Source organism: Leptonychotes weddellii, chromosome 5 (assembly GCF_054177405.1).
Source record: "Leptonychotes weddellii isolate Sample4059 chromosome 5, ASM5417740v2, whole genome shotgun sequence".
Classification (NCBI taxonomy): domain Eukaryota; kingdom Metazoa; phylum Chordata; class Mammalia; order Carnivora; family Phocidae; genus Leptonychotes; species Leptonychotes weddellii.
The window spans coordinates 126142463-126168547 of NC_138373.1; the positions used below are offsets into that span (position 1 = coordinate 126142463).

The 26085-nt window shown below is 36.9% G+C and overlaps 1 protein-coding gene and 1 pseudogene across 18 annotated transcripts in view; both read right to left on the reverse strand.

Annotated features, from left to right (window-relative positions):
• PPFIA2 (PPFI scaffold protein A2) overlaps nt 1–26085 on the reverse strand; it is a 464553-nt gene that overhangs the window by 111178 nt on the left and 327290 nt on the right. For all 18 annotated transcript variants that reach the window (XM_081822131.1, XM_081822133.1, XM_081822149.1 and 15 more), the window contains one exon: nt 8918–9139. In XM_081822131.1, coding sequence (XP_081678257.1) covers nt 8918–9139 — 222 coding nt within the window. The remainder of the gene's footprint in view (nt 1–8917; nt 9140–26085) is intronic.
• LOC115938447 (U4 spliceosomal RNA) lies at nt 10600–10760 on the reverse strand (annotated as a pseudogene).

Below are 26085 nucleotides of genomic sequence, written 5' to 3' on the forward strand. Positions count from 1 at the left end.
AGTCTCTTCAACAAACGGTGTTGGGAAAATTGGACAGCCACATACAGAAGAATGAAACTGGACCATTTCCTTACACCACACACAAAAATAGACTCAAAATGGTTGAAAGACCTAAATGTGAGACAGTAGTCCATCAAAATCCTAGAGGAGAACACAGGAAGCAACCTCTGTGACCTCGGCCACAGCAACTTCTTATTAGACATGTCTCCAAAAGCAAGGGAAACAAAAGCAAAAATGAACTATTGGGACTTCATCAAGATAAAAAGCTTCTGCACAGCAAAAGAAACAGTCAACAAACCTAAAAGGCAACCTACAGAAATGGAGAAGATATTCGCAAATGACATATCAGGTAAAGGGCTAGTATCCAAGATCTATAAAGAACTCAAACTCAACACACAAAAACCAAACAATCCAGTCAAGAAATGGGCAGAAGACATTCTTCTCCTAAGAAGACATACAAATGGCCAACAGACACATGAAAAAAATGCTCAACATCACTTGGCATCAGGGAAATCCAAATCAAAACCACAATGAGATACCACCTCACACCAGTCAGAATGGCTAAAATTAACAAGTCAGCAAACAACAAATGTTGGTGAGGATGTGGAGAAAGGGGAACCCTCTTACACTGTTGGTGGGAATGCAAGCTGGTGCAGTCACTGTGGAAAACAGTATGAAGGTTCCTCAAGAAGCTAACAATAGAGGGCGCCTGGGTGGCTCAGTCGTTAAGCATCTGCCTTCGGCTTAGGTCATGATCCCAGGGTCCTGGGATCGAGTCCCACATTGGGCTCCCTGCTCAGCGGGAAGCCTGCTTCTCCCTCTCCCACTCTCCCTGCTTGTGTTCCCTCTCTCGCTGTCTCTCTCTCTGTCAAAAAATAAATAAAATCTTAAAAATAAAAAAAAGAAGCTAAAAATAGATTTACCCTATGACTCAGCAATTGCACTACTAGGTATTTACCCCAAAGATACAAATGTAGTGATCTGAAGGGGTACCTGCACCCCAATGTCCACAATAGCCAAACTATGGAAAGAGCCCAGATGTCCATTGACAGATGAATGGATAAAGAAGATGTGGTGTATATATACAATGGAATATTACTCAGCCATCAGAAAGGATGAAATCTTACCATTTACATCGACATGGACAGAACTGGAGGGTATTATGCTGAGCGAAATAAGTCAATCAGAGAAAGACAATTATCATATAGTTTCATGCATATGAGGAATATAAGAAACAGTGCAGAGGCTCATAGGGGAAGGGAGGGGAAAAATGGAATGGGAAGAAATCAGAGAGGAAGACAAACCATGAGAGATTCTTTTAACTATGGGAAAGAAACTGAGGGTTGTTGGAGGGGAGGTGGGAAGGGAAATGAGGTAACTGGGTGACGGGCATTAAGGAGGGCACGTGATGTGATGAGCACTCGGTGTTATATGCAACTGAGGAATTACTGCATTCTACTTCTGAAACTAATGATGTTCTATGTGTTGGCTAATTGAATTTAAATTTAAAAAAAAAAAAAGGTGAGTTTCATGGGCCTGATGTGGTTTCCTGATAATGTGGGGAGCTTCTTTGCATAAGGAGCCTAAAATTGATGTGATGGTGATGGCTTCCATGTATTACTACCCAAATTTCTTTGATCAGTCTTCCTAATCAGTTCTTTTGGTCCTCTCCTTTAGGACCCAGAGCCAGTCCTGCCATATGCACAGAGCGGATAAATTTTCTTCCATTCTTCCAAAAGAAATAGAAGCCCTTAAATGGATAATCCCTCAATGTCTCGGTCTTCCCTCACCACCAACTGGAAATAACCACATGCACAAATCATTAACTTCTAGCTCTCAGTTTAGAACAGGTGTTCCACCCTCTCTCAAAGTTTAATCATTATTTGTGCTCAACATTTTACGCCTTTTCTGCTTTTAGGATCTTGATCACCTTTTTTGTCTTGGATTTTCAAAATGATAGTAGAAGTAAATCCCACAACTACAGCAGAAACTATGAGCAGGCTTATAGATAAGGCTGTACAGAACAGAGGTGGATGGTAGAAGAAAAAGGAATGATTCAAAGAAAATAAGAAAAAGAATGATAAATTATCTGCTTGACCACTGACCATAACTGAATTGAAATCATAGAATTTACTAATCTGGTAGAGTGGGTGGAAAGATACACCATAGTTTTAAAAACAAGTAAGCAAAGTAATGTATCAAGTAATTAATAAAATCTTAGAAAAACAAAAAGCTGTACAACAATAGGAAATACTATAATGGGAAACCACCACTTGGATCAGTTGTGAGAATTATTTACATAGACATAATAATGGTGATACTGAATGTGATTTTGAGGTAATTGTAGTGGAAGGATGGGTGGAAGAGACAGGAAGAGAGAGAATAAAAGAGCTAAAATCCTCATATAATAGCAAGGCACAGATTAAGTTTAAAGAAGAGAGAAAATAGCACAAGTAACAGCTAAAGGATTGGAGTTAAGAGCCTCAGGCAAGTAAGATGGGAAGTGGGTGGGCACTCTCTATGTACGTGTGTGCTTGTGTGTACGTATTTAGATTTGTACCCTCTTACATTATTTGACTTTGAAAAATTGTATATATAGAAAAATTAAAAGCAATTAAAAAACAATATTTCTACCATGAAACCCACCACGCTTGCCTGCCCTGCCTACCCACAAATCAGATTTTCTTAGAATCATCCTTCAAATCTTCACCCTAACTCCCCACTTAATAGCCTAACCTGCTATTGGTCTTTTTCCTGCTTCCACATTCTCTAACCTGCTGACAAAGAGAAAATATGAAATGCCAGTCTGATCATACTGCTTCTTGGCTTAAATACCTTTGTATGTTTAACCCCCCCAACCCCCTCCCCCCATCTTCAGTGAAAATCTGAGCTACAAAGCCTGGAAAACAAATAGCTTCCTGACCTAACACTTCTATCTCTATGTACTGGGATGAATAGCATACCCCCTGCCCCCCTAAAAAAAAATTCATGTCCACCTAGAACCTGTGAATGTGACCTTATTTACAAATAGGGTTTTACAGACGTAATCAAGTTAAGATGGTATTATATAAGATAGGGTGGACCTTAAATCCAGTGACTGGTGTTCTTACAAGGAGAGGCAGATTTGGAGACACACAGACATACTGAGGAAAAAGGCAATGTTAAGAGAGAAGCAGACTGTAGTTACACTGCTATCAGCCAGGAACAGAAGGATTGCCAGCAACCAGCGGAGGCTAGAAGAGGCAAAGAAGGATTCTTCGCTAGAGTCTTTAGAGGGCATATGGCCCTGCTGACACCTTCACTTCAGACTTGGAGCTTCCAGAACCATGAAAAAATAAATTACTGTTGTTTTGAGCCACCCAGTTTGTGGTAATTTGTTACAGGAGCCCTAAGAAACTAATGCACTCTGTGACTTCATTTCCACCTGGAATGCATTTTTATTACCTTCTTCTGGGTCTACTGACCTTCAAGACCCAACTAAAGATTACTTGGTTATTATATTAATATTAAAGATCAGCTCAATTAATCCATCAATTTGGCAAAAATTACCCAGACTATTTTTTTCAACATTATCTACACATCTCTAGATTTTAGCCAACACAAACAAAAGCTACTATTTAAAAAGCTTTTATTTTAAATTTTGACTTCTTCAATTCTATAATATTATTTTTTAGCCTAATGAGGATAGAGTTTATCATCTTAGAGGATTCTTTCAGAGTACTGTATTCTGTTAATTTCATTTTCATAAAGAATTCTGGGAACATTATGTCGATTTTGTAGCCCAAAAAGAAAATCCTGAATCTAGCCTACATATATAAACTTCTAACTAAATTATAATAGCAATAAATTCAGTTAAAGACATATACAGGTTTCCTGAGAACATGAGCATTGGAGTAGCACATACTAGCTCCAAGTCCCAGTTTTTGCTATTCATTAACTCAGTTACCATGGAAAAATGTTGATTACATTTTCTGTAACTCACCTTTTTTCTTTTGTCTGGTTTTTTTTTTTTTTTTTTTTGGTTTGTTTGCTTCTTTGTTTTGTTTTCTGGTTTTGGATGGGATATTAATCTCTACCACACAACATTGTTGCGATACAAAATTTTAAGTGCCTTGTGTGGTCTTATGCATAATACACACTCCATAAATAATAGCTGCTTTTTTATTATTAATTACTGTTGTGCCTCTAATTAGCTGATCTGACTCTATGGCATATATTGCATGCAGAAGTCATTGTATAGACTTTGCTACTGCATTTTTGATTCAGTGATTCATGTGGGAGATTCAATTTTTAACTGCAAGCTGTGTTGCCAAAAATAAATTTTGAATTTACAAGTCTGAGAAATATCTTTTCCCTGCATGTCACTTGGAAATTCTAAAAAAGGAAGCTTTTTCTAGTCTCTAAAAACTGCTGCCTAAAAAGAGAAAAACAGCGTAAAGATTCAATTATCTTTTGACCTGAAGTTTGTGTACAAAATTCATTTTATTGTATCAAATAAATATAACTCTATAGTAATGTAGATCTAGTAAACTAAAAAATATAACTCCATGTTTCAGATCATAGAAAAGACAAAATTGATATGTATTCATTTAATCACTAAGGAATTTTTTAAGAACTCTTAACCGGAAGTTGGAAAGATAAGTTGGTTTAATTCACAAAACAATATATAATTTAAAAACATCATAGAAAATTCTAATTCTTTGCATACCTATATATTTAATAAAATGTTATTATCCAATACCCAATTAGTAGCTATCTTGATAAAAAAAAGTGGAGAGCTAGGGGCGCCTGGGTGGCTCAGTTTGTTAAGCATCTGCTTTTGGCTCAGGTCATGATCCTAGGGTCCTGGGATCAAGCCCCATGTTGGGCTCCCAGCTCAGTGGGAAGCCTGCTTCTCTTTCTCTCTCTCTCTCTGCAGCTCCCCCTGCTTGTGCTCTTTCTTTCTCTCTGTCAAATAAATAAATAAAATCTTAAAAAAAAAAAAGCGGAGAGCTAAGCCTGCTATAAGATTATCTATGTTTTCTAATATGTGGACTATGCTTAGTGTTAATCCAGCCCCCTACTCTTATAGGTCACAGTCAATTTAAGGAGCAAATAAGACAAAACTTCAAACAAAAGTAAATTTTAAATAGATTTATTTCTTGACAAAGAATAATGACAAAAATATACTCTAAAGCCATTAATGAAATATACTTACACAATTCATTTTAGATATATTAGGCTGTCCTCACATGCAAAGCAAAATGCACTCAGTTTTTAATTACATCGTCAGTTTTTCTTATTCCCTATTTTTCCTTAATTAATTGAACAAATATGCATCGCTTATATAATGCATACATACTGTGTTAGCAATGCTATAGGGGTAGCCAAGAAGAATCACTTTTCTAGTTTCCTACTAAAAAACTTGCAATCTAGTAGACCTTGTGTGCCCATTGCCCACGAGTACATTATCAGTCAGGAAAACAAAAGCAGAGGCTGAAGTTTTGAGCGTTAAGTGATACCTTTTTAAAGTACATGATTTTCACATCTTACTGGAAAGAAAGAGCAAAAGATTGATTATTTGGGCAGTTAATAGTGCAGCTGCATTTTTTATATTAGTGTTATCACTGATGAATGATTCTATTTCGTTGATTTTGGAAGCTGCTCATAGCGGAAGAAGCACAAGTTTTGAAGCTGGGCTGATCCTGTGTCTTTCTGGTGCAGGGAGTGGGGCAGGGGGAGAGGGGTTGGAAGAAGTGGGGTGCTGGGGAAGGCAGTGCATGTGCCTTTGACAAGTCACTTTACCTCACTTGAGAAAAATGGGGATAATGACAAGTACCTTCTGGATAGGACCAATGTAAGAAATTAGAGAAATTAAATGCAATGCACCCGTAATAGTTTTCATGGTTGAATCTCAAGAAATTCCTAGCAGTAAGCCAGGGCCTTGTGGTCTGTGACCTGAACCTTTTTGGAAATGTTCTATTTGGCCTTCACAGTGTCCTTAACACACACACACACATACCACACATGATATATCCAGAAAGGCAGGCAGAGTATAGGTACCTTGTCCAGGTCTCATTAACTCTACCACTTCCTATGTTGCATGTTTGCTGCCTAATGTGTCATACATTTATATTGCCAGCCTGGCTCTTGAAACATTTGTTTGCAACCTCCCTTTAGAGGTGAATGATGAAAGATATTCTTTTCTCATGAATCTCTTCTAAAATATAACTACATAAAAATTTTTACAGCTGATAAGATTTGTTGTATTTTAAAAGAATTCCAGGTGATAGCAGAACTCCTTACCAACTAGAAAAGGTTCCTCATAAAAGAAACCTGGCATCAGATGATCGATATTTTCCATCTGACTTAGCTCTTTGTCACCTACATCCAAAGACTATGGGAGAATTAAGGGGTTATTGTTACATAAACAATAAGAAAGGGGAACTGGAGATACTGGGCTCTACCTGTGACACTGGATTAGATAAACATGAAGAGAGGAGGTAGGAGAGGATTGCTAGATGAAAGGAAAACAGCTAAATCTCTGGGACTAAGACAATGAAGAAATTACAAAGAGCAAGAGCTCAAGAAAAAACGTTGATGCTTTACTAGCCAGAAATCTTAGTGTTTCCAAACAGGGATATAGAAGAGTGGCAAACCTTCAGCTATTTTATAAATTCTCTGACTTTGGGTTGGAAGGAATGAAAATGAGAGATGTATCTTTGAACGATCAATTCATATAAAGGTGTAGAGAACACAGTATCATCATTTGTGTGGTAGTAAAGCCGTCTCACACTTCATGGATCATCTATCTTTTTCTGAGACAGTAGATATTGTTTTAGTACACATTCTAATCTCATCTGTGCCTTTTGATATTTACACCAAACACTTATAAATATCCATTCTCTCAACAAAAAGTTTTTGAATGCCTATTATTATATGCCCAGTAGTTGTGTAGGTGATTAGAATAAAACAGTGAACAAAACAAGACAAAACAAAAATTCCCAGCCCTTATGAATCTTTATGTACAGTGGAGAGGGGGCATATGACAAACAAGTAAATCAGTATAGTACATATTGTGTCAGATGGCAGTAAGGGCTGTGAGATAAAACAAAGAAAATGAAAGAAGAGGAAGAGTATATATGTGCAAATAACAAGGTTAGGGAACACTTCACTGAGAAGAAAACATTTGCGCAAAAGGAAGAGGGAAAAGAAAATGCAACAGAATAGGTGTGGCTAGTTTGAGAGGCCATCTTCACTGAACAGAATGGGATGAAGAAGTAGGAGGTGATTTCGAAGAGGTCAGGAAGGTGGTAGTGGAGATCGTACATGGCTTGTAGGCCACTGCAAGGACTTGGATTTTACTGTAAGTAGGGTACATAGCCATTGAAGCAGGAAATTAACTTGAGCTGACTTACATTATAAAAAATCACTCAGGCTGCCATGTTGAGTATAGACTGAAGTGGGTCAACAGCAGGAGGAGGACCAGCCAGGAGACTATTGTAATAATCCAGTGAGAGATGATGGTTGTGTGGAATAAGGAAGAGCCATGAATACTTCGAGAAGAGGTCACATTATTGATATCCTGAAGTTGGAAGTAATAGATTTATGGCTGAATCAAATGAAGTGTGTGTGAAACAGAGGTACCAAGGACAGCTCCAAGGTTTTTTGATCTGAGTAAGGATAATGGCCTTGGGGACAGCTGGGATGTGTAAGACTACAAGAAAGTCTGGTTTCTTGGGGGTGGGAGGATAATAGGAAAACAGTCCTGAATATGTTAATTTTTAGAATATGTTAATTTTCCAGGCATCTGGCAATCAGGATATAGGATATGCTGGAGATATAAATTGAGAGTCATAAGGCTGTGGGTGGTTTTTGGAGCCATGAGACTGCATGAACTTAGCAGGCGAGTGAAGGTAGACTGAGAAGGGAAGGCACCACAAGTCTAGGGAAAGTAGAACCAATGAAGGAGCCTGAGATGAGGGTAGAAAGTAAAGATGGATGAAAATCAGAGGACTATAGGGTGCTTTTAGCCAAGTGAAGAATTACTACGGGGAGTGATGATTGGATCCAGTGCAGCATTCAACAACACGGAAGTTAGCAATGACTTTGGTAAGAACAGTTTTGATGGGATGTTAGAGGCAAAGAATGTAAAATGGGCTCAAGAGGGAATGGGAAGAAAAGAAATGAATATATGCAATAGAGTCAACTTCAATAAAAACTAGTTAATTATATACAAAAAATATTTAAAAAGAAAAAATATGTAATTTAAAAGAATATGTAAAAATGAAAAAGGTGAAAGGTTACCAAATAAAATTTCCACAAATACAGATAATTTTCTTTTTAATTAATAGAGCGAAAAGTGAGATTCTAAGTATTTCACCTTAGCTGGTAAGATGATTAGGTGACGTTACAAATAAAACATCTCCTTGTATCTTTTTGCAGTAACTTTGAAGTACTCTATTAAATAGATGAAGTGACGTTATGTCTAGGAAGAACCAAAGATATAGAGAAAGAAAGGTTCCCACATTCACATTCACTCGCACTCACAGACACAACACCAAAATAAAAGGGGGAAAATATAAAGTAGCGAGTTTGAGTATTCCTATATGCTAAGAGTGTGGCAATTCATTATTCATACCCACGTCTAAAGTTATTTAAAATTAGCAGCTTAAAAATGTTAAAAATTCATTACAAACTACAGAAAGTTTTTACCCTGTCTGTAACTTGATACCAAATTTTCTTTGTATACCTATTTAAAGGTTGATGAAGTAAACTCTTTTTTGCCTTTGTGGACACGTTTTGTAACTAATACAATGCATCCCAAACCCTGGTCTTCTGCGATGTAAACATTATATGCCATTAGAGGAGATTTGGAGAAAGCTTCTCAGAAGCAGGGTTCGGAAAGCAAAGACGGAAAGTGTTGTGAATCACTTACCTCCCTAATGTCCCTTTGATACTTAGTGTTCATTTCTTCAGTTTTAACGAGATCCTTTCTTGCTGTCTCTGCTTCCTGTTCCACCTCCCCCACTCGGGAAGAAAGGGCTGCTAAACGTTCTTTCATTTGAGCCATTTCATAGTTTTGCTTTTCAAGCAATTCTTGTAGTTCGACTATGTGACTAGTTTCATCAGTTGAGTCTATAGAACCATTGGACAAACGCTGCAGGAAACGAAAAAGAAATGGCACTTGGGATATTCTTCATCTTCAATTTAAAATTCATGAACTTAAATGAAACTGATAGAGCTTTCACAGTGAGAAATAAGAACTCTAACTAGTTTTGAAGAAAAACTAAGTTTTTAGGAAAACTCTTAACGGACATTAAATATAAAGGTAGATCAGTAATTTTCAAATAGCTTAACAGATGCATTTGAACTGGAAGCTGTAAATATATATATATATATATATTAACTTCGCACAAAACACTGGTGTATCCTAAACATTTAATAAATGGCAGCTATTATTTTATCAATTATATTCAAAAGTTATTATAAACAATATTATACTTATATAAACAGTATATTATTACTAAGTAATACGAAAGAAGACAGAAACTGTAATATTTTCTATTTTTATTCAAGATCCTGTGTGCATTTGCCAAGTTTTATTTTCAATGACACTCAAAAAGAACTTACACACATTTTTCTTTTAAAGAAGGTTATTCCCGGTATGAATCTGACCTAGCTGGAACAAAAGTGTAATGTAAAAAAAGCCTTGATTTCTATATTGCTAAGAACATAAAAGTCCTGAGTGCACACAACCCACAGGAAGGAGGCTTAAGAGGATTAAATACTTTGAGACTGATTTCCCCCCTTGCTGCCTAGAAACAGGGTGACCCATGTGTTCAGAAGCATGTCCTACAGCCCAGCTGCATTGGAGAAGCTTTGTGGTGAAGACAGTGCAACCACTGGGGACAAACAGCACTAAAAGAAAAAGAGAAATGAAGGCGGGAAAATCATGGGGGAGACGAACCATGAGAGACGATGGACTCTGAGAAACCAACTGAGGGTTCTAGAGGGGAGGGAGTGGGGGGATGGGTTAGCCTGGTGATGGGTATTAAGGAGGGCACATACTGCATGGAGCACTGGGTGTTATATGCAAACAATGAATCATGGAACACTACATCAAAACTAATGATGTAATGTATGGTGATTAACATAACATAATAAAATTTAAAAAAAAGAAAGAAAAAGGGCACAACTAAGTCAAAATAAGAAAATGATGATGCACTTTGCTTTAATCTAGATGCAAATAACGAATGCCAAATTAAAAAAAGATAAACATAAAAAAAGAAATAAGTTGAGAGAAAGCAAAGAAAGTACAGTTAATTTTGCTATAGTGCTTGTTTGGAAAACATGCATCTGTTTTAATACAACAGATAAAAGAAACAATTTGAATATTATATAAATTTTGTGTTGTCTTTTTTTAATACATTGAAGTATAGTTGACAAGCGATGTTACGTTAGTTTCAGGTGTACAACGTAATGATTGGACAGCTCTATATGTTATACTATGCTCTAAATTTTGTGTTTTCTTATGCACTATTCATTCCTGAGAATCAGTGGCTAACCACAGAAACCTATAACTAAGTGAACTGAGCTTTGTAGGAATACACAAAATAGACACATGCACGTTCCTCAAACATCTAACACCACCTCAGTTTACCACATGCTTTGAGTCAAACCACCCCCAACTGTGTTATAATTTTCTGTCTGATTTCAATGAGCAATAATCGCGCCTCGGATAAACCTCATTGGCTACGATACTGCCACGGAGCAAAGCTTTCCTGTCTGATTTCAAATACCCCTCCTTCCACCACTTCATATAATGCACAAACCCTGAGACGCATCCAACACCCAAACTTCAGGTCTTTTTCCAAGTAAAGAGTCATATTTATAGTATTTATGCAATTCTTGACTATTTAACCTATAAAACTGTGCTACATTTTTCATTAGTTTTCTATCTCTTTGTTTTACGCCATTGATAAAATTGTGACACAAACTCCTATTCTTCCGCAAGCCCTGTGTTTTTTTATTGTGCAATTTTGCCTAGCTCATAACTTTCAGGAATGCAAATGACACATTAGAGCAAAACTGACTGACTGCAGGAGAAAAGAGGGAGAACAGAAAGCACCAAAAAAGCAGTGAGAAAGAGAAAATAGAAAGGGAATGCAGACAAATGGCAAGGAGTGTTTAAAAAGTTCAATAACCAACACATGGAGAAACAGCCTGGAAAATCTAAATTAAAATAGCAGAAAAGATGGAGTTAGTCTTAAGATGGTATCTAAAGATGCCAGATCTACAGACCTAATACCTTGAAGATATTGCTGAACTCTTATATTGCAGACACTGAACATCTAATTATCTAGCACAACAAGTAAGAGGTGTTGCAAATACGTAGGAACATCGGAGATGCTGCTGAGATCCAGATACTCCTTTAGCGGCTCCCATTGCTGAGAAGGCTGCTTGCTGAGGGATCAGAAGAACTCTTTCCAAAGTTACGCCCGCCCCCGAGGCATGCAATGTCACATACAAAGTAGAGGAACTGTGAAGCTAAAGAAAAACCAACTTTCTAGACAGTTTTTATAGGCATAAATTGCAAAAACATTGATAGGGACCTTTATACAGGACACAACTATCTGTGCATTGAACTGAGAAAAGCCAGTTTATAATCCTTAGGCAGTAATTGAGCTGGTTAAGCATCTGCCTTTGGCTCAGGTCATGATCCCAGGGTCCTGGGATTGGGGTTCTGTGATCGGGGTCCTGGAATTGAGCCCCACATGGGGCTCCCTACAGGGAGCCTGCTTCTCCCTCTGACGCTTTCTGTCTCCCTCTCAAATAAATAAATAAGATCTTTAAAAAAAAAAAAAGAAAGAAAAAAAAGAAGGCTAGAGCCAATTGCCAGTCAATTATGTCCAAATTTGGTATTACTGAGGCATGATATGACAGGGTTGGTTTTTTTTTTTTTCATAATAGCAAATATCTTTGAACTCTCTATACTACTGACGAGTAACGAGGCAAGAGTAAGCTTTAATAGAACTTCTAACTCCTTACATTGAGGACTTTCTCTAGTCATCTTAAAAAAGACGATTTTTAGAAACTAGAAAACAAATTTTTGATTTTAGAAAATATTTTATATAACTGGGAAAAAAATACACTTAGAATTCTAGAGCCCTGAAGAACTTGAGAGAAAGTGAGACTCAGGTAATCACACAGAGCGGATTTGAATTAAAAGGCAGAACTTTGAATTCCCAGTTTAGTTCATCTAACCTTTACCATATTGCCTTTACTCGGAACATGTAAATCAACAGGATACACTTATACATGCTATATGGTATAGACAAGTACCAGGAATGTAGTGTGTGTGTGTGTGTGTGTGTGTGTGTGTGTGTGTATGGAATATACTATATACACACACACCACACATTCGACAAATATTTGTTCAGTCAACTGAATCATGTTAATTTTCTAATTAGAAAAATGATTATTCCACTTCTGTGCACCTGAGGTCCATTAAAATCTTGTTTAAAAATTGCATATTTTTAACAGGCTCAAGGCAAGAAAAATTTAATTAAATATAAACAGTAATCAGGCAACTAAAATTAAACACTTAAAATGTTAACCTTTTTAATTCCTTTAGCAACAGATGTATACTACAACATCTTTATACTACTTTGACTACCCATGGGAAAATTTTTGAAACCTCAGTTTTTTTCTGAAGTGTTTATAAATCGTTTATGCTTAAAGATGTGTAACATTTCACCTATTCAAACCTCCTTAAATATATTTTGTGGTGAGCTTAATATATATTTCATAATTACAGAGTAAAAGGTCATATAAAAACTATGATTAATATCTTAGAGAAATAATACAACTTTTGTTCCAAATCATTGTTATGTAGACTTATCTTTAAAATAAATTGTGGCATTTGAACTGAAGTGACAAATTATTGAATTAAAAGAAAACTCAGTGGTTATTTTAAATAGCTTTATTGAGATACAATTTGTATCCATAAAATTCATCCATTTAAAGTATAAATGTCAATAATGTTTGCTATACCTAAAGAGGTGTACTATCAACATAATCTAACTTGGAGAACATTTTCATCACCCCAAATAGAAACCCCTTACCCATTAGCAATCATTTGCAGCTGACCCCCACCTCGAGCCCTAGGTACCACTTAACTACTTTCTGCCACAATAAACCTGCCCATTTGGTACCTTTCACATAAATTGAATCAGAATAGATAGCCTTTTGTGACTGGCTTTATTCTCTGAGCATAATGTTTTTGAGACTCATTCACGCTGTAGCTATTATCAGATTTTTTTATTGCTGAATAGTGTTCCACCATGTGGATATACTACCTGTTATTTATATATTCGTCTGGTAACAGACATTTAGACTGTTTTCACCTTTTGGCTACTGCGAATAATGCTGGTATGAACATTTGGGTACAAGTCTTCGTGTGGATGTATGTTTTATATTCTCTTGGGTGGATTCCTAGGAGTAAAATAGCTGGATCATATGGTAATTCTACATTAACATTTTGAAGTACTATTTCCCAAAATTGCTGCACCACTCTACATTCCCACTCACAATGATGTGACTTCAAATTTCTCATATTCTCACCCAAACCTGTTATTGCTTTTTTAAAATTAAAAAAAAAATTTTTAATTAAATTCAAGGCCAACATATATTAGTTTCAGATGTAGCGTTCAATAACTCATCAGTTGCGTATAACACCCAGTGCTCCTCACATCACATGACCTCCTTAATTACAGCTACTCTAGTGTGTATGTATCTTGTGGTATCTCCTTGTGATTTTGATGTGCACTTCCTAATAGCTAATGATGTGGAGCATCTTTTCATGTGCCTATTGGATTTTACATATCTTCTTTGGGGAAATGTCTATTCAAATTCTTTACTCATTTACTAATTTAGTTATTTGTCTTTTTATTAATGAGTTATAAAAATTCCATATAAATATATATTTTGGATACAAGTCCTTTATCAGTTATATGACTTGCCAATAGTTCTTCTCAGTCTATGGATTATCTTTTCACTTTCTTGATGGTGCTGTTTGAAATGCAAATGTTTTTATTTTTAATGAAGTCAATTTATCATTTTTCCCCTTATGCCTTGCACTTTTGGTGTTGTATCAAGAAATTATTTCCTAACACAAGGTTATGAAGACTTTCAATGTCTTATTTTAAACTGTAGAAGACTATACTTAAATTATTAATTTTCAAATGCAATAAAAGCTCAAATGTTAGAATTTTAAGTGTATCTATATATTCACTTAAAAAATACGTATTGAGGGCGCCTGGGTGGCTCAGTTGGTTGGGCGACTCCCTTCGGCTCAGGTCATGATCCTGGAGTCCCGGGATCAAGTCCCGCATCGGGCTCCGTGCTCGGCGGGAAGTCTGCTTCTCCCTCTGACCCTCCCCCCTCTCATGCTCTCTCTCTATCTCATTCTTTCTCAAATAAATGAGTAAAATCTTTAAAAAAAAAGAAGTATTTAAATGTGCTGATACATTTCTGCATCAAGAAAAGTCTCATCATGCAGAGAAGTAACACAAATAAGCAACTATTAGGCAATGCAATGAGTTATCATAAAGTTAGGTTTTGCCTACATATTTATGATATGGGGGCAGAGAGAAGATACTATTTGTGATACTCTTTGAATTTTATCTTTATTTTCTTTCAAAGATTTTATTTATTTATTTATTTGAGAGAGAGAGAGAAAAAAAACTAGCAAGGGGGCAGGGCAGAGGGAGAAGCAGACTCCCACTGAGCAGGGAATAGGCTATAGCAAAAAGATGGGAAGTGGGCAGACCAAAAAAAAGTAAAAGTCAAGGTCTTGCGATGATCTCAAAAACCCATATCAGGGACACCTGGATGGCTCCGTTGGTTAAGTGTCTGCCTTCAGCTCAGGTCATGATCCTGGGGTCCTGGGATCAAGTCCCCTATCAGGCTCCTTGCTCAGCGGGGAGCCTGCTTCTCCCTCTGCCTGCTGCTCCCCCTGCTTGTGCTCTCTCTCTCTGACAAATAAATAAAATCTTTAAAAAAAACCTCGTATCATCTCAAGAACCCACCTCATCTGCCCATCTATGCCCACTCTCATCTTTTTGCTATAGTCTATTCCATTCTAGCTATACTGGTCCCCTTGAAAATCCTAAACCCACTTGTGTCTCCCAAACTTTGATTTTTCTGTTTCCTCTACCAGATAAACATGTGGCATGTTTTTTTTGGGGGGGGGGTCTTGGATCAATGTTTTCTTTGCCTAATCAATTCCCCTAGTATAAGCTTAACCCAAACACTGCATGTGACATCTAATACTGAACATTACCTTGTGACATATCTGAATTGGACCCATTTCCATGACCTCTTTGTGTGTCAAGGAACATCTGTGTATCCAATCCTCTTTGACAACTCTGAATCCTTAGAAGATGCAGTAGGCCAAGATCTATGGGCTCCTACTTCTGGTGATTGGCATTGGTATCATCTTTGCCATCCTCCATACCAATCCTCACCTGGGATTTGTAGCTGGATTTTCCTGTTCAACACATGATGTCTGGGTCATCTACTCCCACTTGAATTACTGTAACAACTTTCTAACTGGTCTCTTTGTTTCTTTTTTTTATTTTTTTTAAGATTTTATTTATTTATTTGAGAGAGAGAGAATGAGAGACAGAGAGCATGAGAGGGAGGAGGGTCAGAGGGAGGAGCAGACTCCTCGCCGAGCAGGGAGCCAGATGCGGGACTCGATCCCGGGACTCCAGGATCATGACCTGAGCCGAAGGCAGTTGCTTAACCAACTGAGCCACCCAGGCGCCCCTGGTCTCTTTGTTTCTAACCTTGTCCTCTTACTTTCCTTTTTAAAAGAGCCCAAATGATCCATGGTAATCTTGTTACATGGTAGTCAGACCAAGTCATTCCTCTGCTCAGAACACTCCAATCCTTTTCCATCCCACCCAGTACAAAAGCAAAAATATTATAACAAGCAATAACCACAGCCTCCCACTTCCTACTCTCTTGCCCTCCCCTCCAAGCCCTGCCCTCCCTGACCTCTCTCCTACTATTCTCCCACTTGCTCTCTTGCTTTAGCCACATGGGCAACCTCGCTGCTCTTCTAATAAGTCAATCACTCCTCCACATTGCAGCCTTGGCTTTAGTTTTTGCTACTGACTGAAACATTCTTCACTAGTATTCCACACGGCTAACAACCTCAACTATTTCAATGAAGCCAGCCCTGAACACTTTGTTTAAAAGGGCAAACTGTTCCTACCTCCATGTCTCCCCAAGACTCCTGATTTTTTTGTGTTTCTCTACCTTACCTTTTCTTCAATATCACCTTATGACATACTAGATGATTTGCTTAGCTATATTTATTGTTTATTATCTGCTAACCTTCTCCAACTTGCTAGATCATAAGCTTCAGCAGGGAAAGAGCCTTTATTTGTTTTCTTTTTGTGTATCACAAGTACCTAGAATGATGCCTGACACATGATGGTTATGAGATAAACTTTTGTTAACTGAATAAATGTTTTGATTACTTGTGTCTCTAGTGACTTAGAACAGCATCTTCTACAAAAAAATGTATTTGTTAAATGAATGAATGAGTGAATGAATGAAAGTTTCCATTAATGAGTAAGATGAGTTTTAGGAAAAACAGTAAGGGTTCAAAAAGAAATAAAATATGGAGACAATATTTCCAGCCATCATTGCACAAAGTTTATGAAAAAAATGTTTTCATAAAAAGTATATATAAAATAGAACTGAGTCCTTTATGCCCTATTTTAAAGCATAATATAGATGAATTATCTTTATGGTAGAAAAATCTGATGTAAACTAAGGAAACCATTATGATAAATGCACATTAAGATAAAAAAAATGGTAGAAATATACAGTCTACAAGTAAGACCAAATGAAGTGTACGAAGTCCCAGAAGTCTTACCATGTCATAGTCCTACTGCTTCTACAGATAATCCTGAGATAAAGCCAGGAGTTTAAACATGTTCTTCCATTTTCTATCAAGTAAATACTGGAAATATGGTTCTCTTTGTATTTGATAATCTTCAATAAAATGACCTCACCATTAATATTTTTTCCATCTTACTTCTAGCTTTAGTATTTATTTAAAAAATACTGTAACATGTTTTTTTTTAAAAAAAATAGTAGTCTAGTTAAATTACTAATGTGCACATTTTTATTCTGCATTTCATGATGCTTTAACAGTTACTGCTGATTTTGAGCATATTTTAGTGGTTACACATTGCCCTTCTACTCCATCAAAGAACAGCAGTTTCTGAAACATAACAGTGAATAATTTTCATATTTCTTTTAAGTGGTAAGATAATGCTTGTTGAATGTACAGAACAGAGGGCATTTAAAGTGCTATATTAGTATAACTTAATAATTAAGTTCCCCTTGGATGGCTATTTCTTGACAAGGTATTCCAGAGGATTTAGGAGCTATGTTAATTACAAGATTTTAGAGGTAGATGGACACCGCCTATGCAGAATGAATACTTGGTTGACCTCCCCCTGCCCTAAGAAGCTATTAAATTTGACAGCTGAAAATTTTCCCTCAGATTCATTGAGATATATTTGATATATAACATTGTGTAAGCATAAGCATATCATGTACAACATGATAATTCGATACATGTATATATTGTGAAGTGATCACCACAATAAGGTAGTTAACACACATCCATTACCTCACATAATTACCATTTCTTTTTTGTAGTGACAACATTTAAGATCTACTCTCTTAGCAAATTTCAAATATACAATACAATATTCTTAACTATAGTCACTATGGCAGATGATAACTTAAACGTTACTATGAACATAATTCCACACTTGATTTGTACATTTTGACACCTCCTTTCCCATGTTTTTCATATCTAAACCATAAGTGCTTGATTCTCTCATAAGGAATTTCAAGTAGATCTCTTTTTCTCTTACGCATTTTATTTCCTGTGGTTTATTAATCTCTCTAGAGAAAATAAGAAAAGGTGAGGCCAGAGAGTAGAAAGTAGGAATTTATCTTACCATTAATTAAATCCAGATGTTAAAAGCACAGATACACTTAAAACTTATCAGCATTTAAGGAGTCACACCAAGCCCTTCCATTCCATTTTTAAAAACAGTTCTATGAATATTATGGTTAGAGATAAATTATTGATTGATCAAAAAACTTACACTAAGATTTGCAATCATAACATAAGTAATCTAACTTTAATAATTCTGTGGAGGATTAGAGAGAATCTACAAAATGGCAAAGTCTTATAAAATATATTTCATTCTGTGAGAAGAGAAATGTAGTACTATTGAAATATAGAACCAAAAATAAAGAAATAACACAAATCAGACAGGGAAAACATTCATAAGCATAAAAATAATAAGAAAAAAAAGAACTAGAGTTGATAGTTCATTGGAAATTTCCTATGTGAGTCAGCAATGTTAGGGTGAAAAAGGTAACAGAATAAAGACCTAATCAATCAGGGATTCCACAGACCAATAGTGAACTCTATGAATCCAAGCATGGATTCAGGGAGGGACTCTGGAAGACTTCAGCCAATCTGATGCCCTAGCAAATATTATTTCCTTTCATTCTAAGAGATCATTATACTCCTCATTTTACTTCAAATTCTCAAATTTGGATTTGCCTCCAAATCCTCAAATAAGAATGTATCTTCCATTAGAATAATGACAACTAATAATAATAGATACCATTTATTGGATACTTACCTACCCAAGACATATAGCTGGTAAGATTTCTGGCTCCAAGCATGGGTTTGTAATAATTACACCAATTCACAAACATTTGTTAAGTTCTGACTATGTACTAGGCACTGTTCCAAGTGCATGATGTGCATAAACTCTTTAATCCCTATAGCACACTATTTTAACAGAAAAGGAAATTGAAACAAGGAACATAGGTATTTTGCTTAAGGTCACACTACTAAAAAGTAATGAGGTTCAAACAGGAACCCAAGTATTCCAGTGTCACATACCATTCTTTCTTTTCTTCATTCTCTCTCTCTTTCTCTCTCTCTGCTTACTTTTGTTCATTCACTGTTTCATTTATCAATTTATTCAATCTCTACTTGTATTTCATTTATCCATTCACTCAAGCACTAAAACTCTACTGTTTAGCCTCTACCGTATTGCAGACACGAGGTTGGGTGGCTCAGAATATGAAGATTCCTACCCGAAAGTAACAAAATACAGGAAAAAAGAGTAAACCAAAGCAAGCAACCAGACCATTAACAAAATTCATAAGGACCAAAAAGTATTTAAACACTGAGGAGTCCAAAGGCTTCAAGGCTATAATTCTGGACATTTTGGGCCTGCCTAGACTGTTTATGTTAATTTCCATATTGCTTTTTAGCTCTCAGAAATCAGACCCGACCTCATATTTCAAATCTTGTCCTACAAATAACCACATTTTGTCTTTGTTCTGAAATCTACAGCACGGAATTCACAGCTATTATTTCTAATTCTATATTGACTCTTTAAATCTGTTTCATCATACATAAATCATCTATTTACAAACCTTGCAAATCTAGAACCTAGAACAAAGCAGACATAATGTCTGTACTCCATATCAGTTATTCTCAACCATGACTACACATTATAATCCTTGGGAGAGTTAAATAAAAATATAAAGTGGATTCCACACCAAATGTGATAAACATACAGCTCCTAGAAGAAAACATAGGCAGTAATTTCCTTGATACTGGCTGTAGAAACATTTTTTGGGATAATGTCTCTTCAGACAAGGGAGATAAAAGCAAAATTAAACTATTGAGACTACATCAAACTAAAAGGCTTTTGTATAGTGAAGGAAACTATAAACAACCAAAAGGAAACCTATGAATGGGAGAAGACATTTGCAAATGATATATCTGATAAGGGGTTAATATCCAAAATACATAAAGAACTTATATAACTCAACACTAAGAACACAATCCAATTAAAAAATGGGCAGAGAACCTGAATAGACGTTTTTCCAAAGAAGACATACAGATGGTCACCAGACACATACGATGCCCAACGTCACTAACCATCAGAGAAATGCAACTCAAAACCATAATGAGATATCACTTTACATCTGTCAGAATGGTTAAAAAAAAAAAAACACAAGAAATAACAAGTGTTGGTGAGAATGTGGAAAAGAAGGAACCCTTGGGGTGCCTGGGTGGCTCAGTCGTTAAGCGTCTGCCTTCGGCTCAGGTCATGATCCCAGGGTCCTGGGATCGAGTCCCACATCGGGCTCCCTGCTCGGCGGGAAGCCTGCTTCTCCCTCTCCCACTCCCCCTGCTTGTGTTCCTGCTCTCGCTATCTCTCTCTCTGTCAAATAAATAAATAAAATCTTAAAAAAAAAAAGAAAAGAAGGAACCCTCATGCACTATTGGTGGGAACATGAATTGGTGCAGCCACTGTGGAAAACAGTAAGGAAGTTTCTCAAAAAATTAAAAATAGACTTACCATATAACCCACTAATTCTACTACTGGGTATTTACTCAAAAAAATAAAAAATAAAAACACTAAGCCAAAAAGATATATGTACCCTTTGTTTATTGTAGCATTATTTACAATAGCAAAATAGATGAATGAATAAAGAAGATGTGATATAGGGGCACCTAGTGGCTCAGTCAGTTAAACACCTGACTCTTGATTTCTGCTCAGGTGATGATCTCAAGGTCATGAGATCAAGCTCTGTGCCAGGCTCCATGCTGGGCATGGAGCCAGCTTAGGATTCTCTCTCTCCCTATCCCTCTGACCCTCTCTACCCCGACCCTCCCCACCCTCCACGCTCTAAAGAAAAAAAAAAGATGTGATACACACACACACACACACAATGGGATGAATAAAGAAGATGCGATATATATATACACTAACACACATACACATATAATGGGATACAACTTAGGCATAAAAAAAGAATGCGATCTTCCCATTAGCAACAACACGGATGAACTTACAGGGTATAATGCTAAGTAAAATAAGTCAGGCAGAGAAAGACAAATACCATATGATTTCATTCATATGTGGAATTTAAGGAACAAATGAACAAAGAAAGAAAAAAGACACAAAAAGCAGACTCTTAAATACAGAGAACAAACTGGTGGTTGCCAGAGAGTAGGTGGGTGGCAGGGAGGGGTGAAATAGATAAAGGAGATCAAGACTGAGGAGCATTGAGTAATGTATAAAATTGTTGAGTCATTATATTATACATCTGAAACTAATATAACACTATATATTAATTATATTTCAATAAAAAATGGTTCCCACTGTAAACCATATCCAAGAGTGGGCTCCAGATATATAATTGTTTTTAAATCTCCCTAAGTAATTATATGTTTAGTTGAGGTTAAGAACCACAGATCAGTATTATCCTGGTACTTTACTAATTACTGTATCCAATTTAGTCATCAAACCTGAAAAATTGTCTGGCATAAAGAGGGAAAGAATTTAAAGTAATAAAATAATCAAATGACTGGTGAAATGATTATAATAAAAGATATGATAATAGGTCTAAGAAATTAGTATTCTTTATCCTAGTATTAACTAATTATTTAAAATATATTTAATGTTTTAAATGGAAAGGCAACTATTTCTTATTTTTGAAAAATGGAAAGAGGGGCGCCTGGGTGGCTCAGTCATTAAGTGTCTGCCTTCAGCTCAGGTCATGATCCCAGGGTCCTGGGATCGAGCCCCACATCAGGCTCCCTGCTGAGCGGGAAAGCCTGCTTCTCTCTCTCCCACTCCCCCTGCTTGTGTTCCCTCTCTCACTGCATCTTTCTCTGTCAAATAAATAAAATCTTAAAAAAAAAAAAAAGAATTGAAAGATGCAAAGAAATAAACCTCTATAACAGAGTTGGCCAAATATTGCCCTACTTGGTAATTTCTAGAGCAGATGATTTCTTATAGTTACTTCCCCATTAATGACTTTATTAATCAACATTGAGATTTGCAAAGTCATTATGACACAGTAAATACCTAAAATTTTATTTGATTAAAATACCTAGCTGATGAGCCTTCACTTGTCAGTTCTTTAGTTTAATGTGATTAATCGTGTTTCATTAATAAGTATAAAATATATTTATTATTTTCTCAGACATTCTAGACCATTTTTAATTTCCACCAAATTTGAAAGCAAGAATATTTTAATCTGAGGAATATCTGTTACTCTGAAGTTCTAATATTCTCATAATCTTTAAACTAGAATACAATTCATTCACTCCATCTGGTGTATGTGGCTTGATAGAAATATTCTTAATTTTGTAGTGTCTTGAATCTAGATGAAACATGAGGAATTTCTATTCAATAGTCCCATGACTGATATTAATAACACTCAGAATGTAAGAAGTAGCTATTTCCCATATTACGATATGATTCATCTATAAAATTCTTAAATGACCTAAATAGTTAGAAGATATAAGGAGATAAGTGTATAGTGTGCATTTTTTGTTTTTTGTTTTTCATTTTGCTTATAACTGAAAATCTTGAATTCTTTCTTTGTTTAGCTATAGAATAAAGAAGTAACATTGGAGAGGATCTTTTTTCTTCCAGGAAGAATCACTCAGCCCCCTCCTTTTAGATATGTAAATATAAGGCAAATAGGCACCCCTGCCCTAGAAGAAGAAAAAAAAATTTTTTCTTAAAGATTTTATATATTTATTTGACAGAGAGAGACACAGCAAAGAGGGAACACAAGCAGGGGGAGGGGGAGAGGGAGAGGAAGAAGCAGGTTTCCCGCAGAGCAGGGAGCCGGATGTGGGGCTCGATCCCAGGACCTCAGGATCCTGACCTGAGCCGAAGGCAGACGCTTAATGACTGAGCCACCCAGGCACCCCTAGAAGAAGACAATTTAATGAAACCTTGACAAACTGTCTCTTCCAGTGTCTCTTGATATGAGAGGATAGCAGAAGGGTAATTTGCATAATTACCAGGAAACCTCAGGGGAGAAAGGACAAACAAGACTGCTTTCCTTTCAGTTTTGAAGTTCAGTGTTATTCTCAATTATCCTACAAACTAAGACAATTGACTGGATCAGAAAGGTTTCTAAGAACTCATGAGAAGAACCTACCACATAGGAAGTGGGAGTATGCACAGGGACCCGAGTCCAATGCCCAATATCAGGCATGGTTCTAGCTCCATGTGTAGCTGAGTCTGGAAGACCTTCCTGGCTCAGTCATCTTGATAAGTTTGGGAACCTAGGTGTGAAACTAAGCCTCAGAGTGGTGTCACTTGAAGAAGGAGGAATCCTCCCTGAAGGAGCACACTGCCATGGGATGTCACTACTGCTGGTGGAACTTCAAACCAGGCCAATGACTTGGTATGGAATGATTTCGTTTAGCCTGTATGTCATTGGGCTATTGCAATGGTATATGGATAGCATTTGATTTTGAGGGGCCACCTGTTTTTAAAAGTGATACTTTGAAAACTCAAAAGAGGCAGTGGCAATTAAAAAAAAATGGTTGCTCACTGTTGCCTTATGACATTTTCCAGTTCTTTTTCACAAAATGTTAAAAACAAACAAACAAAAACCAAACCAAAACAAAACAAACTGGTGCTTTTGACCTGATTAAGTTTTGGCGGTTCTTGGATAATTCAGGCAGAACAAGAATGGTCCTAAGAGAGTGCTACCAGACTTTATATAAAGTCAAGTATGCCACTTTGACCCATGCTACTCTATAGTGTATTGAGGTCTTGAACATTGTATTGAACATTGAAGTCTTGGGCAATACATAAGAAGTAAAGAAATAAAATCATGCTATGTTGAAAATAGACTGTAGAGGGTGCATTGGAGAAGCAGAGAGAGTGGCCAGGAAATAATTACAATAACCCAGGAGAGAGATGGTTGATAGTGATTCAGAGTGTAGTGATTAAATGGAGAGGTAAGAAGTGGTCAGATCCTAGATATATTTTGAAGGTAGGGCAAATCTAATTTCTTTACAATTTGATATGGGGTGTGAGACATAGGGAGGACTTGAAGATAACTTGATATTCTTCACCTTGAGCAACCATTATCTGAGATGGGGAAGATGCAGACAATTTGTTTGGGTCTAGGAGATACAAGAGGTAAGTTTTTGACATTTTAAATGTGCAATATCTTTTAGATGTACAAGTGGAGATGTTCAATAGGCTGTTGGATAAATGTGTTTGGTTGTACAGACTGAAGCAGAAGTAAAGGTTTGTAAATCATTAGCTTATGGATACTAGTTAAGACTATGAGACTGATGGCAATCATTGAGAGAAGAAATGGAAGACTGAGACCTGGGTTACTCCAACATTAAGAAGTCAGGAAGAAGGGGTGTCTGGGTGGCTAAGTCTGTTAAGCATCTGCCTTTAGCTCAGGTCATGATCCCAGGGTCCTGGGATCGAGTCCCACATCGGGCTTCCTGCTCGGTGTGGAGCCTGCTTCTCCCTCACCCTTTGCCTGCCACTCCCCCTGCTTGTGCTCTCTCTGTCAAATAAATAAATACAAAAAATCTTTTAAAAAAAAGAAGTCAGGAAGAAGAATATGGTCCAAGAAAGGAAGGAGACTGAGACAGAGCCACTGGTGAAGTAAGAGAAAAACAGAGTGTGGTTTCCTATAATGTAAGTAAATTAAAAAAAGGGGTGGGAATCAAGGAGGAAAGAGTGATCTACTAAGGCATTAACTACAACAAAGGTTGAGAATTGGCCATTGTATTTACCAATATAAAATTACCAAGTGATGATGGTAACAGGAGGGTTTCTGTGGAGTGGTGGGACAAAGACCTTATTGGAATAGATTTATAAAAACTGCAAAGAAAGCAACTGGGGAAAATGAGTAGACAACCTCTTTGAAGAGTTTTGTAGCAAAAGGGAGCCAAAAATAGAGCAATAGCTGATGGTAGAAGTAAGGTCAAGAGAGAATTTTTTTTCTTTTAGTTGGAAGAATTTTGTATGTTATAGGAATGGGATAAAGAAAAAAAAATGGTGACAAGGTTAGCACAATAAGAATGGCTGGGGGAGTATAACTGACTAGATGATTGCTGGAGACATCAACACAGGAGACAACAACGTTGTCTTTGTCTAAGGTTTACTTTTGAATTTTTTTTAAAAGATTTTATTTATTTATTCGACAGAGAGAGACACAGCGAGAGAGGGAACACAAGCAGGGGGAGTGGGAGGAGGGGAAGCAGGCTTCCTGCTGAGCGGGGAGTCGGATGCGGGGCTCGATCCCAGGACCCCAGGATCATGACCTGAGCCGAAGGCAGACGCCTAACGACCGAGCCACCCAGGCGCCCCTAGTTTTGAATTTTTTAAAGACTTATGCTCAGTCTAATAAGCCCTTTCATCCCCTTAGACACATGGACAATTTAAGACTTTGCTTAAAGCAAATACTCTTATATTTTGAAATCCATGAAATCAGGTAGTTGATATGCTGCCTTTCTTCACCCATGTTCACTATTAATATTTGTATACTTATACTATATGTCGGCTCCTCCTGTTTACAAGCTGTGGGACTTTGAGTCAGTAACCTTTGCTCTACAAACCTCACAGGGTTATTACAGGGATCAAATAAAACAACTGTGTAAAAGCACTTTGGGAAAGCTGTAAAGGGCTTCATACCAGTTATTTATCTTGTTCATATTGGTGTGTAGCCTTTGTTAATAAGATCTCCACACAGGCTTGAAGAAGGACTTGCCTATCTTTAAAAGGCCAGAGCCAGCATTAAGGAATGTTCTTCAGAATACTCATCCTGGCATATGGAATTTCCCTGCAGATAAAGGGGATTTCTGGTCATACAAGTTTAGGAAAAGCTGAATACTACTCCTCTTGGAGCTTGACAATATTAAGAAAAAAATCTAGGGACACCTGTGTGGCTCAGTCGTTAAGTGTCTGCCTTCGGCTCAGGTCATGATCCCAGGGTCCTGGGATCGAGCCCCGCATCAGGCTCCCTGCTCCACGGGAAGCCTGCTTCTCCCTCTCCCACTCCCCCTGCTTGTGTTCCCTCTCTGGCTGTCTTTCTCTCTGTCAAATAAATAAAAGCTTAAAAAAAAAAAGAAAAAAATCTAATGAATACTACAGTTAAGCTGTTAGTTCAAAAATGTATAGCACA